The sequence below is a fragment of the Epinephelus moara genome, chromosome 2 (genome assembly GCF_006386435.1).
Source record: "Epinephelus moara isolate mb chromosome 2, YSFRI_EMoa_1.0, whole genome shotgun sequence".
In the NCBI taxonomy this organism is placed as follows: Eukaryota; Metazoa; Chordata; class Actinopteri; order Perciformes; family Serranidae; genus Epinephelus; species Epinephelus moara.
Window position 1 is genome coordinate 30,066,516 of NC_065507.1, and position 18,996 is coordinate 30,085,511.

Below are 18,996 nucleotides of genomic sequence, written 5' to 3' on the forward strand. Positions count from 1 at the left end.
TAATGGCTGTTATTCCTGACGCGAGGGGAGGAGTGTAAATTCCTCTAGCAAAGCCTTACACCAGCATGCATGGGAATTATATTGTGGAACAATACATCAAACCCCCACTGCATGGCTTCCATAGGTATATTTATAATAATTATCTGCCTAAAATCTTCTCCCAAATCTCTCAGTAAAACTCCCACAAGAAATCAAGTCTCCATTCTCACTCTCACAAGTAATTTATCAATGTTGCTCCTGCGGATGGTTTTACAGTAAATTGGATCCCTGTTAGTATTGAACCAATTTCTTTGTCTCCATGCAAAGATAGTTGGTCTGCGTTTTAAGTGGACGGAGAAATGTGATATGGGAGGCTTGTTGAGTTCGGTGATTATATTAAAAAGAGGGGATGCAGCTTCTTTTTCTTTTTTTCTGTCTTCTATAATATTTATGTGCAGGAAAACAGGTTAAATACTTATCTTTTAGTTAACTGAATGCAAGTTATTTTCCTTTACAGCACTCTTAGTAAGTTTTGTAATGTTTGATTTGATGTGATGCCCCGGTAGGTCATCTGTGTACAGTGAAGTAGGCTGTGTTTTGTTGTGTTCATTGTTGTGTGAGAGTACAATTTGTGTTGTCTTTTGGCCCATGTGCTGTGTGCTGCTGGTATGCCTTTCGCCTCTAATTGCCCTGTACTCCTCTCACAGGCCCTGGAAAGCGAGTTTGTGTCATGTCAGCTGCATCAGTGGATTGACCTTATTTTCGGCTACAAGCAGCGAGGCCCCGAGGCGGTGCGTGCCCTCAACGTCTTTCACTACCTGACTTACGAGGGCTCCGTCAAGCTGGACAGTATCACTGACCCTTCGCTCAGAGAGGTAAGGCGCACACACACATTACCATGGAGACAAAGCCACTCCCCCCCTCTCTCTTATTCACCATAGGCACAACTTCCTGTCTCTATTTGTCCTGGCATGTGTCGGAGCTCCGGGAGCATTCATATCACGCATCTGTCAATCAATTATTGTGTCATGCAGATGCAACCCGTGAGAGAATTTGGCAGGGCAGCTGACTCATCGAGTTTGCTTTGAGATTAGCGTCATTTTGTGATGACCTGAGTTATTAATTTCCTCTCTCTCTCTCAGATAAACAGTAATCGTTTAATATCTGTCCATATTATTCATAGATCCTCTTAACAGCGTGAGTCTGTGCTCTTTTCTTCCTGGTGCTGAATATTCTGTATCCTTCTCTTAATCAGATCAATAAATCTCACCAAGCTCTTTGATCAATCAACAGAGGTCACTCAGTCAATAGTTGAGGGAGTGAATCCTCTTGTTCTTAATGAATTAATTGAATATCTATTAGCTTAGCTGTACTACTCGTGAATAGCTTAATTGCATAGAGGGGAAAGGGGAGCAGAGACTGCAGCAGCTGGCATACATTGTGGTACTTTCCAGTTTGAGCTTGTCTCTCCCTGTGATATCCACCATCTGCTGTCTGCAAAACAAGTCATTTATATACTGTCACTTCCAGGGGCGCCTTTATTTATCAAGTGACCACTATGCAAATCACCTGCAGAAGATTTGGCCGATCTAATTACCAAACCATATTGTGAAAGGTTTGGTTTTCATCATTTTGAGAAAGACCTAGGCGATGCCTTTTTTATTTTGCATCAGGGTTTTTAGCTGTCTTACTCCCTGCCTACTGTTACCCTAAGAGATGACAGTACTGTTAGTTAGTTGCACATTAGGAAGCCTGCTACTCAGACTCTCTAATTGTGCCCAGTTGATGCAGTCGCTATTGTGACATGTGAATGTATTTGTGCTGGAGAGAGAAATTGGCTCAGCTAATTGCAACTGATGTAATGCTGATATGATGAGCACTAATTAAGACAAGCCTTCATACCTTCAATCATGTTTCTTATCCCAGATGGATTCTTCCTGTCCCTGTAACAAAAAGTATAACCTTGTATACTGAAACCCCAAATATAAACCCCAGCTTTATCCTGTAAGTGCTATTAAAGGGCGACTCCATTTTTTTTTAATGTTTTTATATCATTCTGTGGCTTTGCAGTGTTGTTCCTGATGTACTGAAATCCAAAATTTAAATTCTTGTCAAAGTATGTATGTTTGGGCTTCAAAATGATATTTTCCTAAGCCCATCAAAAAACTTTTCCCCACAAGACGTGAGGTGAAGTATGTTTCTGCACGATGTCGTTGCTACATAAAAACCCTTGTCCTTCTGTGGACGCCACCTTAGTTTGGTTCTGAAAGCCACACAATAACAAACTGACATTAAAATATAAAATACTTTTGCTTTCCTTGCATATACAAGTTGCAAAGATGATTTACTGGCAATTCCAAAACATATAATTGTAATTTTTCAACAGCCCCCTGTAATCCTGAAAAAAATAGTCTAGAAAATAAAAAAGTTCACATTAATAGTCCAGTGCTATAATTCCCCAATTACAGTATTTCCATAGGCTGATCAGATTACAAAATTTTTACCGTATTTTGATGCTCTGCTGTTTTAATTTAGGAGGTTACATTAAAAACAAGTTTCCTGCACAACTTATAGTAACATTGTGATATTTTGCAGGTGATTTCCTGCTGTATTTTTCGTAATATCATCTGCATTTTTTTTTACCACTCCTCCTATTGAACACAGGTCAGGTCTGCAAGCTGCCTGGCTGAGTCAGTGAGGTGGAGCATGGAAAAGTGCCCAACAAATGTCTTGCTAAGACCTGCTGAAATGTGACGATTGACTCCGGGGTATTGATTCATTCTAGGCCTGACAGGTGAAACTGCAGATCTGGCATTAGTCATAACAATTAAGGCATTTGAAATGTCAATAAATTAGAGGTCATGAGAGATAATTTCCGCCCGTGTGTCAGATGGAAATGATGACACTCTCTGACATGCCGACGGGCCCGGTGAGGGCACGGTGACAGCTCTACTGGGCACACTGCCGGAACAGCAGTCCTTCTATGTGACGCTCCTCCTGACAGCCTTCTCTTATGGAAAAACATGACAGCAACCCCTTGATTCAGACCCCGCTGTGTCACTCAGAAGTAAACAGACAAATTATTCATCAGTGGGACTCCATTTCTCCTCAGCTGCCACTGCCCCTCCCACCCCCTCTGAAGCGACAAAGACAACAAAGTGTGCTGTGGCTACCCAATGAAGGGTTTGAAGCAGCTGAGCTATATTTAAATTGATTTCACCTTGATATTTTCATAGTGATGGGACACACATGTTTAAATGCTTGACCTTAATGATAAGAAACTCCCTTCATATTTATCACATAGAATAGAATTCATTGTGCATTGTCATTGATGGTAACTGCATTAGAGATAATCCCGTAATGGTGGACACATTGTTTTAGACATTTCTGCTCCCACGTACAGTAGTGCACATGTCAACTCCTAAGCTGCCACTCTAGAAACACCCTCAGGCTAATTCTTTGTTCGTACTTAAGGATTTAAGTAAATCCAGCTTATCTTAAACAAATTTTCATTGGCATGTAAAGGATGTGCAATGGTGTCATCACATGAGAATGTAACATACTCACACAACAATTACATTAATAGTTTGTTTATATGTATTTGCATGGGTCTTGTGGTTTCTGTGCAGCTTTGATCTGTTTTTATAATCGGATTAAACTACTTAAAAGCCAGAAGTACTTAATGAAAGCAATTTGCTTCTGTAATCTACCGAGTCTGTCAAAAGGTGAAAGGTGTAGTGGCTTCATATTTGTAGTTGCCACTGATGATCTCAGGTGTCGTGACTCAGCATGATCCCACGCTGCTTAGCGGGTCACTGCAAGGCCGTGTTTGCATTCTGTCTGACAGAGCTGTTGTGTTGCTGCATTGCATGAGTGCACTGGAGGATGCTGTTGGGGGATCATCCTCCTTGGAGTCTCTCTGTCACCATTTTGGGAACCAGGCAGCAGATAGAGAGAGAGACAGAGCTGCAGCCACTCACCTCTGAAGCCTTTTTTGCTCATGCCAAAATCAGATGCGAACAAAGTCATACAGACAGACATGCAGACACAGTGTGTTATGATGGATGTTTGGTGCTCACCCAAGCAAGGCGGTTGTTGCTGGGAGGGGAGATCATCCAGATGGCTTTGGCAATAAGTGTCACTTATCAGCCAAAAAGCAGAGCCTGAAGTGACTTAAACTAATGAACTGCCTGTTAAGTGCTCTCCATCTCAGACTGAGATAGAGATAAGTTTCTGACACACCTCAGAGAGGATTAGTGTTGAAACACCTGAGAGATATTGACATGTTTTGATCATTTAGTGGAAGAACATGTTCTTGAGTTAACCTTCAACAAGTCAGACCCCCCCCCCAGCACACAAAAACATAAACACATATACACTAATCCCCCCCCCTTGCACTCTGGAAACAATTGTCGGGCGTCAAGGTTGTCTAAGACTACCAAAACGGGACATTCAGCAGCCCAGTTTCCCTTGTAACAGAATCATCACAAGAAATATGGTGATGTTGTCCACATGGCCTCCTCAGCCTTTTCTGATCTTTGTATCAAATTTCTTTACTTGAACAGACATTGTGACCCTCACCCCAAACCTAACCTTAAATAGCCATAATGTCAGTTGCTTATTACATGATGGACTGCATTGTAAAGAAACACTGACTAGCACTTAATGGTTGCCAAATGTGCTCACCAACTCACATGAAACTTTCACTGCTGTGCGACAGCGTTTAACCGTGTGGACAGCGCCTTTTTTGGTGCTGTGGAAGATAGGAAGTGACTGGGGGGGGTTGGAGGGTGGGTTGTGGGGGGGAGGGTGTTAGGGGCGACTGTTTGGCTTGCAGGTGGCCTGTCCTGATTCAGTATCACCTCCAAACTTCCCTTGCCACATCTCCCTCTGTGGCATGTGCTACCCAATAGGTCCTTTTGATTGTGAGTAGTGTGTACAGGCGGAGGAAAATGAGGGCTAGTCACCCAGGCAGTCAGAAGGGCGGGCGAAAGGCTGAGCGATGTATGTTCCATTGTGCACAGTGGCATTGACGGACGTCTACAAGCTCCCCTCTGATGGTGGAAGTGGCTCCAGTCACATCAATCACTCCCACCGTGGAGTGCCCCACTTTCAGTCAAGCTCAGCAGCTCTTACTGCTTGTTTTTTTTCTCACTCACTGAAGGCAAAGGAGAAATCTTTTGTCTATTTAAATGGAATTTATTTTCTAATAATAGTAAAGGCTTGATTCCTCCAGTGTGTTGTTTCTTTTTTTCCTGTACTTAGAGTGCGACTTGTGCTGTTTTTAGTTTTTTTTCCTTCTTAGTCACAAGCATCCAGACTCACAGTATATGCCCCATAAATCATCTTTCATCAAGGTACCCTCTGCCAAATTGCCTTGGTCTGCTTGTGTGATTTTGTGCCTCTGTTTCGTACGTATGTGTGTGCATGGACATGCTTTTCCCTTTTGTTTCAAGCACAATAACATCTAAAAGCAGGCCGGCCTGCTGCAGTCCTAGCTGGATGTCACTCCAGGTTAACGTTTATGCAGTGGGGGCCCCTGCGCCTGGAAATGGGAATGGTTAACTGAAGCATGTTAATAGGAAAAGGCTTGTCTCTTCCATACTAACACTTGGATGACTCTGCAGGCTGAGGGGGGAAGGGGGAGCACCCAGGCGGATTGGGAGTGCTCCCCTTTCCCTTTACCTCCCCCTTTCCTCAGAGGCACGGCTGAGTTAGGATTTGCTTGCATTGTCAAGTAACGCATTGACCCATCACTTTGATGCATATTGATTGTGACAGCCGCTCTCTCTCTCTCCTTCTCCCCTCTCTCTCTCCCGCAGGCCACAGAGGCACAGATCCAGAGCTTTGGACAGACGCCATCTCAGTTGCTTATTGAGCCACATCCTCCACGCAGCTCCGCCATGCACCTGGTGAGAGCAACTAGCATGCTGGGAAAATTCCCTGCACCTCTGGTGGTGGTGTGTGTGAGAGAGGAAATGTGGACCTGTGCAAGCCTGGATGGTGTGGGTTTGCGTGCCTGTGTTTGGAGGTCGGCACAAGATTGAGATAGATGTCCCTTACTTCTATATATTTCCTTCAATCCACCCTTTTATAACGAAAGATAAATATTTCAGAAGGCTTACCTCATGTAGGTCATAGACCTGCAATATAACAACAAATTTTGTCTGCACTGTTTATAGCTGTACTGCCTACTAGCAGTGTGGTGTAAAGGGAAGAGTGCTCCCTACTGGCCTAGTAGCTCCCTTCTTTTTGTTGTAAGCTGCTCTTCCCTGCCTAATCCATGTAATAGCCGGCCTAGCCCTCATTATCCCCACATGGCTCTCTCTGTTTCTCTCTCCCTTCAAGAAACTTTGTAAGGCAGATCCCTTTGAGACCTTTTAGTTCAATTTTCTACTTTTCTAACAGATGTGAATGTTTTCATCCACTTCTGTCAAAAAGTTCTAAAATTAGGGACGAGATGAGAGCTGAAACTGGTTCAAAAGTCAGAGTATTGTCAAGATCACTATCTCCTGCATCACTTTTACTCCTGCTACACATGTAGTTTAACTCAGGGTTGTAGAGGTTGAGCTGAATTTTACAGTGGTGAAATAAGCACATCTTCAAAAACTCATGCAGTCTCTTTTAATGCTTCTTCTTTGTGAACTAAATTCAGTCTCTCTGATGCATGTGTATCATGTATGCACCATCTCATGTATACAGCCTACTCCATCCCAGTTTTCCATGTCTTACCCTTGTCTGACCAGTCCCTTGTCTGACTGCACTGTCCGGAGGGGGCAGTGCATGAAGCTCTCCTCTGTGTCTGAACCTAGTTTTTCCTCCAACCTCCACACTAACTACCTCTTTCCATTCTTTTTCTCCGATCTTTACATCCCTCTTCTTTTCATCTTCTCCATACCCTGCCTTCCCACTCTGTTCCCTTCCTGTCCTTGCTCCTCTTTCCTTGTATTCCCCCTCCCCTCTTACCATCACATCCCTCCATCCTTTACACTCCGTCTTTTCTCTCTTCTACTCAACAGTGTTTCCTTCCACAGAGTCCTCTCATGTTCAAGGATCAGATGCAGCAGGATGTCATCATGGTGTTGAAGTTTCCATCCAATTCACCAGTAACACATGTGGCCGCCAACACCCTGCCCCATCTTACCATACCTGCTGTGGTCACCGTCACCTGCAGCCGCGTATTTGCCGTCAACCGATGGCACAACACTGTTGGTGAATAGAGCTCAACACACACACGGCAGATGATGTGTTCCAACATGCACATGCCCTCGTAAAAAAAAAAGAATGTGCCACACCACATGTGATACCTACCACAGCAGTGGCCCTGTAAAATCACTTCATCACCGTCACACACAAACCTGCCCACCACTCATAATAGAGCTGTAGCCAGCTGGCTATGTGAGAGGCTAGCACCTCCTAGGTAAGCTGACCATGAGTGTTTCCACATGTTCCTTCTCAGACATGTGTGAACAACATTACCCACAGAGCCCCTCCCTGAGAATCAGCCTCACCTCAGGGTCAGAGGGCCAAAGCAATGGTTACTAGGAAATTAGGCCGCAACTGCACCACATTCTCCTCACACGTCCCCATCTGTCACCGTAGAGACACACTGAGCTTAGGACCAAAGAGTCCGCACTGTGTGGCTGCTCTGGCTGCTCCCACACTAATGAACACAGCTGCAGCACCCTTGCCATCCTGTCGGAGAGGAGGGAAATGTGGTTTGGCTTTTCAGAATAATGATGATAATAGGGTCTCCATATTTTCAGGCATGTTGCTGTTTCAAAACTGGCTCCAGATACAGATTGCATGGATAAAATGTCTCCATTCTGTTTGACACTTCTAAAAAAAAAAAAAGCCCAGTAAGACAGATGGAAATCTTTCTGATGGACATGATAGAGGTGTGTGTGTGTGTGTGTGTGTGTGTGTGTGTGTGTGTGTGTGTGTGTGTGTGTGTGTGTAAGAATGTACATGTGCAGAGGTGAGAAATAGCCTCAGTGATTAATTTCCTCATGTATCCCTGCCTGAATCCAGGTCTCCGAGGAGCACCAGGCTACTCTCTTGAGCAGGCCCATCACCTGCCTATTGAGATGGATTCTCTGGTTGGTGAGTAAACTACCTGGTTTTGAATAGAAAATACAGCATCAAAAAACAGGATCACTGGCTTTATATCTGTTTCAGCTGTAAGGGTCTTAATTAATAACTTTAACACCTCAGGCAATGACATGTTTGTCCTTTTTTTCCTCCTCACAGCCAACAATACTGGTAGCAACAAGCGTCAGATCACAGACCTAGTGGACCAGAGCATCCAAATCACCACGCACTGTTTCGTGGTGACAGCTGACAACCGCTACATACTGGTGTGTGGCTTCTGGGACAAGAGCTTTCGTGTGTACTCCTCCGAGACAGGTAGGTTACAGTGTAAACTCTATTTCCTATAGAGGTGTGCACTGATGTGTGGAGGACTGAACGCTATGATGGGAAGAATACAGTATTGTTGCTGCTCTCTCCTGACAAGCCTTGTAGAAAACTGGATGACTATACTGTAATACACTGGAACTAAATGATAAGTAAAAAGTTATTTCTGCTAATTTCCTTACCATTGATAATGATTCAGTGGGAGCAAGATGATAATATAGTCAACATACATTTTTAATCATATTAATGATTTTCACTGCAGCTTGACAAGTAGCATTTAACTAATTGGTTCCAAACTTGGGAGTTGTGACAACCTCAGGGGATTTAGATGAATCTGAGGGATCACAAGAGGATTGAAAGGATAAGAAAAAAATCTTTTGTTTATTTTTCTTCAGTTTTTCTTTTCTCTTATGAAATACTTGATATTTTCACTTTTCCCAGGCCCTAAAAATCCTTCAAATGTTAGAAACAAAGACAGACGAATTACTTTTGTGGGTTGAACTGCTCAACTCTGTCCACACCAAAGCCATAATCTGGGATGAGGGGGCACAAGCAGACATTATTTCCTTTTAAGAGGTCACAAGCCAAACATACTGGATACCACTGATTTAACTACATTGGAAACCTTATTCTGCTATTTAGCACAACACTCCCTTAAAGATATACTTTGCAGGATTTTCCTAAAAAGCAATGTTTAGACTCATACAAAAGTAATCTCTCTCAGTCATCACTGATAACCCACTGGAAGTGTTTAGCGGTGTATTTATCTGCAGAGTCTCTGCCCTCTGTCTGTATTTTCTTTTTTCCTCTTGTTTTGTGTTGTTAAGGACATTTCTGGTCACAGTGTGCAGGTTAGGTCAAGACTTTATAAAAACATAGCAACAAGATGCCAGACAGTAAGCAGCATGCATACCAGAGGAAGCTGCGAAAATCGTGGAAACAGCACCAAAAAAAAAAACGCAAATACAGCGAATGACAGTGAATTTAGGGTTGCCTTTCACTCCTGCTGACAATACCATTTACAAACAGTAACCAACAATTCCTATAACTCCAGTTTGAAAACACAGCCAGCAGTAGTTTTTCCATGTTGCATTTCAGGAACTTCCAACTAGCAATTTTTGCCAACACCGAAAACATGTTTGTACATATTTTCTTTAGGCAAGCTGACCCAGATAGTTTTTGGCCACTGGGATGTGGTGACATGTCTGGCCAGATCAGAGTCTTACATTGGAGGGGACTGCTACATCGTCTCTGGGTCCAGGGATGCTACACTTCTGCTGTGGTATTGGAGTGGACGACACCATATTATCGGCGACAACCCCAATAACAGTGAGTTAGAGCATGCATGTGCCATGCTCACAGATGCACTCAGAGAATACAGTAGCATTGTCTTCTGGATAAAGTTACAAGGATCTTTTCACACTGCTTAGTATTTCACCTGGAATTCACTCCTTTGTTGTTAAGTTAAAGCCTGCATGAGTTCATTGTTAGTATTTTCAAAAAGTTAGATAGGAAGCAAGAGCCTTTGATCAACACTGGAAGAAAAGGCATTCTACCCTAGAAATCAAATAATGCGGAGAGACAGGGAGAGGATAATTTATCTGCACTGTAGCTGTGATATATTAGTGTGATTTATTGCATTGAGCTGTGCTGCTTTCAAGTAGAGGACTCCAGATGTCTTGGCATTCAAAATGGTAGACCCCAGTGTGTGATTTCTGCTGCTCAGTTCATTTAGTTGCTCATTCACACTGATTGTCTGTGTTCAAAACAATCCATCAGGGTAGGGAAACAGACATTACAGTACTGTACAAGCAAAGGCCACCATATATGGCGTGGAATTGAAAAACTGAAGATAAGGAAGACAGTGTTTTTATTTTATTTTATTTCTGGCTGACAATACAATGTGTGTGTGTGCTAGAAGATCTTGTGTTTCCAATTGTCACAGATTCTAGGAGCTCCAGATTAGTTGCGAGTGTTCTCTAATTAACTTCACTGAGGCTCCGACAGTTAATTAAGAATTTCAGCTTGGTTGCCTCCAATTAGCAAGGGGCAATAGCACTTGTGTTACTGCAGCAGGAAAACAGTATTCCCTTGATATTCACACCACTACTGCTTACAATGCATCCTCAATGGACAAAAGGGAAGGAAACTGCATAGCTCATCTCAAGAAACAAAAGACAGGATATGTTTCCACTCAATCAGATCACTTCCAATCTCTTATCAATATCTTGTCAATATATCATGATGTCAGAAAAGCTGTGGAGACCGCAGATAATAATCTAGCGTGGTTCAAGAATGCAGAGCACAAAAGGTGTGGGAACCTGGAGTTTGTTTGTGAAGGAGCAGGAGCAGCGTAGAGAAAAATCACCCAGAATCAGCTAAAAACTTTACATACTGTATGTTTGACACAGCATAATACAAATCCCTACAGCCAGTCAGTGTCACTCTCGTTCAGATATACATGGCAGGCATTTGCAAGAATCCTCAGGGATAAACCACTATGACTCGTTCATATCTTCACACGAAGCACTGAACTTAATGTCATATACCATACAGAGCACCATAGTCCTCTTTATTCCCATACTTATTTGCTTATTCATTGAATGATCTTTTCCACGAGTCTCATTCTTGTGATTTCATGCCCATTATATTTTTTTATATGCTGGTTGAAGGTTGTGTGAATATGTAGAAGCAGCCCTCCGGATCACTGCCTCCTCATACCGCAGATGTGGAGTGCCAAAGAAATTGATTTCACCCGCGCCCCAAAAGGCTGCATGTGTCTTAAATGTGTAATAATTAAAATAACTTCCAGCTCAATCATGGCGCTGCCTCTCAGACTTGGCCCATCACACTGGTGCAAAGGGATATTTGCAACGGGTAATTGTGGTGGCTGACTTCGGCTTGTCCCAAGGGCTAGCAGAGGGTGGGGGGTACGCAGTGCAGGCTGATTGAATCTTTTGTCGGGTAGGTGAGCTGCACAAGGTCCCTTTTTCCCCCTGGAGGCTTTTTCTGACACTTGTCCTATTCAGCTTCCCTCAGCAGTGGGTGCTGGGACTGACAGCGCTGCTCAGGTCCTGGTCTCTAAGGGACTGTGTTGCATCGATCACAGTCCAGCTCACTGACTGGACCGCTACAGCTGCAGAGGCGATATGCCGAGCTAGAGGAGGAGATGATGAGGGAGGAGGAGGGCTGTCTGACACATGTCCACATCATCTATCAGGACGTTACTGTCATCTAGGTGGATAGAGAAAGTTTCACTGAATTGGCTGAACTTTGAGTCACGTGTGGACACTAACAGTCACATACTTTATATGCAGTGGTGTTAGTTTGGCATTAGTTTGCCATCACTAGTGGCAAACAGATTCCAGTGTGATTATTTTATATTTAAAAAGGATTAAAAAAGGAACAAGAACAAATTACCATAAAATAGTTTTTTAAATTAAAATAGAATCCTTTTTTTTTTCCAGTCGACCCAGAATTTCAATCTACCCCTCTTAACCCTTCCTATGTGGTTTAACACTAAATGAGGACAGTTTATCTGCTTTTCATTGGCTGCATTTGGATTGCATTTCTTTGTTGTTAAACACAGGTCATTTCCACTGATTTCATTATTTTAGTGATGGATTCAATGGGTTAAATTCTGTAGAAAACAGCAGTATTTAGGGGCATGAGGGTTTATTCAGTATTGGTGATCAGTGCATTTCAGAAAGAGACCAGGGATCAGCTCAGGGTGCCGTGAAACTCCCTCACTAACCTCTCCCCTGGCCATCATCAATCATGTGACACACCGGATGAAATCAAGTGGCTCGGCTGCCATCAGTGGGCACCTCTGCATTTACATGACAATTCAAAGGGACCTCCCTGCGAGCAGATGTGTGTCACAATCACTGTGCTTGTGTTATTTGATTTTATTGCCTGATGAAGGTTGTTGACCATTGCACAGATAACACAGACAATAGTCTATCAAGTAAATTGTGTTATGATATTGTGTGCGTCATTTTTTAGGTGACTACCCAGCACCACGAGCCGTTTTGACGGGTCATGATCAGGAAGTTGTGTGTGTGTCAGTCTGTGCTGAGCTGGGACTGGTCATCAGCGGAGCCAAAGGTCAGTGTACTTTTCTGTCTACCGTCAATGTCATTATCATCAGAAAGGAAAGAGGAAGTCGGGGACACTCGTGCTTTGACCTGGTGTATTGGCTTATATACTGTAGGTTACCAATCTAAAACCAGCCCACATAGATATACAGGTATTTATTTCACTGACTACACTCTAGACATGCATGTGTACTCAGCTAAACATCATGCATATGCAACACAGAAAATATCCGGATCAGGAATTTCTCACTGTGCACACTGTAGGACTGTAGACATTCGTCTGTCTGATTTTATAAAGACAAAATAATAGATGTTTCATAGGAGCAAAGTTTTTTAGACACTTATCTGTGTGTATTTTGGTTCGGCAGAGGGTCCATGTCTGGTCCACACCATCACAGGCGACCTGCTGCGGGCTCTGGAGGGGCCAGACCACTATCAGTGCCCACGGCTCATCTCAGTGTCCAGTGAGGGCCACTGCATTATCTACTACGAGAGGGGCCGCTTCTGCAACTTCAGCATTAATGGAAAACTGCTGGCACAGATGGAGGTCAATGATTCCAGCAGGGTAAGCTGACTTTTTTGACACCAGTATAATCCAATAGAGATGTGGATGTATCTTTGTCCATCTGCAGTCTTAGACACTCAACAATTGAAATAGTGGGCAGCTACAAAAATTTAAGTACAGATGCTTTGACTCAAATACTCATTTTGCAAAAATACTGCACATCCAGCAATTGTTTGATGTTCTCAGTGTGGATAAGATGGTGGTAATGTGCAACAGGATGTTTATTGATGGTTTTCAGAAAAGGTAGCCCAATAAAAAAAAAGTTTACAGTGTTGTCAGCAAGGGATTCAGTGAACAGAGTGATCTGACTGGTATAGTATGTTTGTGGATCAAATACTTTACATGACCTGGATCATAGTATACAATCCATGACAGGACTAAGAAGTTGTCAGTTTTTGAAATACAAACATTATCAATACAGACATCATTGTTTAAATATTATTAATTTTAATACAATAACATATCTCAAATTTATACAAAAGTTAAGTGCACAATGTTGCTGCATGCCATTCTCATACTGTACTTCCACAATCACAGATGTTGGTGGAGGAGGCAGTTGGAAGTGACATAACTCATGTACTCCTGTCTGTCCCTACTGTAGGCCATTCTCCTGAGCAGTGATGGCCACAACCTGGTCACAGGTGGAGATAATGGTGTGGTGGAGGTGTGGCAGGCCTGCGACTTCAAACAGCTCTACGTCTACCCTGGCTGTGATGCTGGCATCCGAGCAATGGACCTGTCACACGATCAAAGGTCAGCTCGTGCAGTTGTATGGTAGCAGTTTTTCCTCACAGAGAGGAGATGATGTGTACAGAAAGCCATCTTGATGAATTGTCTCTCACTCATCATATACAGCATAGTTTATCAAAGTGCAGCTGCACTGACCAATGGCGGCCCTCAGAAACATTTTGCACAGGCCCCTGAACATTACGTTTTAATCATCCACTGTCCATTTCGATACTTTCACTTTCAATAGCTTACATTTAATACACTGTGCGGCTACTGCGTCAAACTGCACTCATCTCGCAATTGTCTGTCAGGTTAGGAATACAAACTTGAAGACAGCCACTGGTTGTATGGCAAGTAGTGGCACCTTGCAAGGGTCTCTGGTATAACATTCTGTCATGAGTGCTAGTGCTGTTAGGTAAAGTAGCGATTTTGGGTGACAACTTGGTAATTTAATGTTGGTGGGAGATGGAAAATATTTTGTTGTGCCCACTTTTTCTGTGTGCTCCTCATTTATGTGCTGGCTCCATAAATTGGCACTCAGTCATCAAAACTTTGAGAACTTATGGTAAACTACATCATAGTGTTGTCTGCCATAACAACTTCATAAACCGTGTAAGAAAAAATGTCATAGTATAGTATGCAATATGAAAGGTAATGGTATCGATATACATTAGGTCAAAGAAAGGTCAAAGTGTAGTATGCCATTAAAACCCATAAAAAAGGTCATTGTATAGTATGTCCCAAAAAAAAGGTAATTGTGTAGTGTCATAAAAAAAAAAAAAAAAACATTGTCATTGTATAGTATGCCATAAAAAGGGTCATAGTATAGTATGCCAAAAAAGAAAAAAGATTATAAAGAGGTCATACTATGTCATAAAAAAAACAACATAAAAAGGTCATGGTATGCTATATAATAGTCACAAATAAAGGTCATTATATAGTATGACATTAAGAAAAAAAAAATCAAAGTCAGTTTTGTATGCCATATGAAAAAAAAATCATAGTATAGTATGCCATAAAAAAATCATTAAAAAGGTCATAGTATAGTATGCCATAAAAAAGGTCACAGTATAGTATGAAAAAGGACCACAAAAAGGTCGTGGTATAGTGTACAGTAAAACGTCATAAAAAATGTCATAGTATCGTATGCCACAAAAAATACAAAAAGGTCATAGAACAGTATACCAAAAGAATGTCACAAAAACTGTAATAAAAATGCACAAAATGTCATGGTACAGTGTTCCATAAAAATGCTATAGTATGTCACAAAAAGGTTATAGAAAAAATCATAGTATAGTTTGCTATCAAAAAGACATACCATAGTATACCACAAAAGACACTGTAGTATGCCATAGAAATGCCATTAAAAATGTAAGAAAAAGTCATAGTAAAATACGCCCTGAAAAAAAATCATAAAAAGTCAAAAAGTTCATAGTATAGTATGCCCTAAAAAAGTCATGCAAGTGTTTTTATTACATGGTATGTCATAAAAGTCATGAAGATTTCACAGTATACTGTAGTATGCCAGGTGAATCCAGGAAATAGACATTATACCATATTGATTTTCCTTAATAACTCTATACCAGTCACAAAGAAAAGCTGACAAAAATATTTTAAACTGTGAAGTAAGCGAACGGCAAGTCATATCCAAAGATTTGTATATTTTAGTGCATGATAAGAAAAAGACTGTGCTTGATGTTGGCTGTTAGGCTTCACAGAAATATTGCGTGGGCTTGTTTGTTTATGTGCTTGTGTTGTATGTGTGACTGCGTGGGCTCACTTACATGAATGTATGTGTGTGTGCACACAATGTTCCCGCTTCTTAAGTACTGTACTGTCTGTGTATACATGTCACTGTCCATTTCAGTTAGTGGAATATTCACCATCCATTTCCTTTAAATAGAACCTACAGTTGCCATAGAGACAAAAATTATAGGGGTATCTTCTACGAATGCACTTATTTTGGATAAACAAACAACAGCGAACGTACAAACATGCTGCACAAGTCTATTGGCAGGTCAGTGGCATGTTTTTCCGTAACATTTGCATTCTGCAAGATTTGTTAGGAGTTGTATAATGGGTGCTTGGATGGCGGTGCAAAGGCGACAGTGTTCGCTCTGGGGCTAAAAGCCTGACGTCATCATGTGACCCTGGCAGTCAAGAGAGGTTAGAGAGTGTGAACATTCAAGCTGCACTTCACAGCCACAGGCCAAATCCCCCTCAGCACTTACAGTCAGGCCCAAAACAGAGACCTGGTTCTTAAGCAAATTAACTCTGCATTATCGTGACTGACTGCACAACCTGTTAAGGTACGCAGAGGATGGGAAGAGATAGAGGATGAAGTTGTTGACAGATTTTAATTTAGTTTTAATGTAAACAAAAACATCTCATGGCCACATCACATCAGGAACTACAAATACTGAAATTAAGTACTGCATGCTATTCTTAATGTTTCATTCAACACCCCTTAAATCAATTAAAATATTTTAAGATCCCTTTGATTTAGTTACAGTCTCTCTCCTTAGTAAATTGACATAAGGTAACACAAGTGCGCCTGGCTCCACAACTCCCTTTACAGAGAGCCATTCTGCTGCAACTCTGTTCATTGTGCTTAAGCATTTAAACCCTCGGGGTGTAGCAGTATAAGACGACCCTGTGAAATCAGCTGCTTTTCCTACATACCAGCCAGCCATAGACACAAGGGCAAAAGGGTTGCAGCAGATACTACAACTCAATGGTCTACTTCAGCTGTCAGAGGAACCCTGTAATTTACCATCACAGCCCCTGATGACCTCCTGTGCCTGTTTCATTCACCACTATGGGTATATTAACAAATTGTTCATATGCATGGAAATAATCTATATCAACAAACACATTTGAACACAAGTTGGTTTCTTCCATATATAAACACACCTTTGAAATAAGAATAAATTATAAATAAATCATGAAAGGACCAAAATGTAAAAATTAAATGTGTAGTTTTGTGTTTTTCCATTTTCCTACATTTTACAAATTTTATAATCTGTCTCCAAACATTAAGTTTTAATGTTACTTTTTTATTGTTTTGTTTTTTTGCTCTTCAGGACTTTGATCACGGGCATGGCCTCTGGCAGTATTGTGGCATTTAACATCGATTTCAACCGGTGGCACTACGAACATCAAAACAGGTACTGAGGAGAGACAGATCAACGTAGCAGGAGGCAAGTGTGCAGGGTTAAGAGAAACACCTACCAACCAGTGACCCAGCTGTGCTGTAGAAGATCCACAGGGCATGGAGTAGATCCAGTGGGCTGGAGAACATCAGCATGGTGACACTAATAAAGAATGAGGTGTGCTTACATGTGTTCATCTGGACTCTAAGGCAAACGTGTTGCTATGTGTGCGCTGCTGAACAATGAATGCATTTTCTGTCGGTTTTTTTAAGTCTTACCCAAGCACCAGCTGATGCATTCCCCGACTGAGTCAAGCAGGTCTGTTGTTCTGGGCAAGGACAGACTGAGATCAACTTAAGTTAAAACAATTCTACAGTTAATAAAACATACTTAATGTTAGCTTTTGAGTTCCTGTTTCAAACTGTGAAAATGCAAAACAAAACTGAATCCTCTGTTAGGAACATTTATACAACATTTGTATGGCAGATACATATCTCACTTGGAACACTTTTCTAGAAAAAGTTAAGCTGTACTGTAAATATGGACAATGTAAAGTGTTTCTTCCCTGTAAAGGCTGAGATTAAAGATCTAAATGCTGTTAGACTAGCCACCATGTTACCAACATTTCCATCATGCAAGCCATGTATAAATGTTCAAAATGTCTTCACTGGACTTCAGATATTAGTTGGTTAGTAATACATGTATACGACCATTGTTTGCTCATTGTTATTGACAGTGGTCAAATGTATGTGTATGTGAAAAGACAAAATGTTCATTGTTAATTTGTTGTGTTTAATTGTCTATATGGAAGAAAAGTGAAATTCAGTGTGAGCTTAGTCCTTCGTGAAAATATTTGTTTTTGATCATGATGTCAGCAGAAAGGATAATAAATTGTGATATTTCCATATTTACTTTAAATTGACAACTATTTTGTTTATTAAAAGCAATGAATTTAAATTATTTATTGTAAGATCTTAAAATCAAGTGGGGCATTTGAAACAACGGTTATCGATTTTATTTGTTTTTATGGTTTTGACTTCTTTCATCAACATATCCAAAGGATTAGATGTCAGATTTGTTGGGTAGTATCTCATGACTGTTAAGGTGTTCCTGGTAAAGGCGTAAGACATAACAGACTTGTGCATCTCAGTTTTTCAGTTTGCATACCCTTGCAAATATGTTTGCTTGTCCATTTTAAATCTGTGTATTCATGAACACCAGTCCAAGCTGCAACACTATCCATTGGTAAGCAATATTATGACTTGGTCGCTGAAAAGGTCTAACACAGCTGTGTGACAAAAAATAATATAATGTCAACCAAGATAGCGCTCCAAAAATGACTGTAGTCTATTTTTGGTGATATGAGAGCTATAGTGCCCGCATTTAATTGCAGAAAATGAGATGTCTGTTGCTGTGAGCTGACAATTTAAAATGAACAAAAATATGCAAATAGATTGAGGTTGCATTCTGATTTTCTGGTGGTGCTACAAGACACCACCCTACCCAAAGCTAATGTTTTGCATGCTAAGAGCTACTGAGGGCATTAGGTTTACTTTGCTTTCCTGTGAAATCACTTTCATTATTGTGAATTTAAATTTGACACAAAAAATCATTTTGTTAATATGTCGGAATTAAGCAGTGCATTTTGATTTCATGCAGTATATTTGAAGATATGTTATGATTTATATATTTTAGTTATATCGGCAGTTGTTTCTGCATACGTTTTGGGAAGAGGCAGGATATGTTTGGAAGGTTATGTGATTATATTAAAATTAATAACTGTAAATTCAGCTGCTTTCATTATTTTTGTTGTTTTTAATAAAACCGAATAAAAATACCAGTGTCACAAGAGTATTTCTTTTTGAGTTTTTACTTCTGTATGTGAGTAGATTGCCTTCAGTTCAATTATGCGTGCATTAATGCAATCTCACAATAAAGTCTCTACAACAATTGCTCAGTAAATGCATGCAATAAAGGCACAACTGAAGGTGGAATTTTATTTAAAACGTAAGCTTGAGGTGTTTGATTATACTGCCACCTGCTGTCTCAATTTGTTGCT

General features: G+C 41.1%; 1 protein-coding gene across 1 annotated transcript in view; it reads left to right on the forward strand.

The window, feature by feature from the left end:
* The window catches only part of LOC126399951 (neurobeachin-like), a 107,062-nt gene extending 88,095 nt beyond the window's left edge, over positions 1-18,967 (forward strand). Inside the window, exons 15-24 of the mRNA XM_050060318.1 lie at positions 687-854; positions 5,802-5,891; positions 6,999-7,191; positions 8,011-8,082; positions 8,230-8,385; positions 9,553-9,723; positions 12,400-12,501; positions 12,860-13,056; positions 13,658-13,809; positions 16,869-18,967. Coding sequence (XP_049916275.1) covers positions 687-854; positions 5,802-5,891; positions 6,999-7,191; positions 8,011-8,082; positions 8,230-8,385; positions 9,553-9,723; positions 12,400-12,501; positions 12,860-13,056; positions 13,658-13,809; positions 16,869-16,959 — 1,392 coding nt within the window. The 3' untranslated portion in view covers positions 16,960-18,967. The remainder of the gene's footprint in view (positions 1-686; positions 855-5,801; positions 5,892-6,998; positions 7,192-8,010; positions 8,083-8,229; positions 8,386-9,552; positions 9,724-12,399; positions 12,502-12,859; positions 13,057-13,657; positions 13,810-16,868) is intronic.
* The last annotated feature ends 29 nt before the right edge of the window (positions 18,968-18,996 follow it).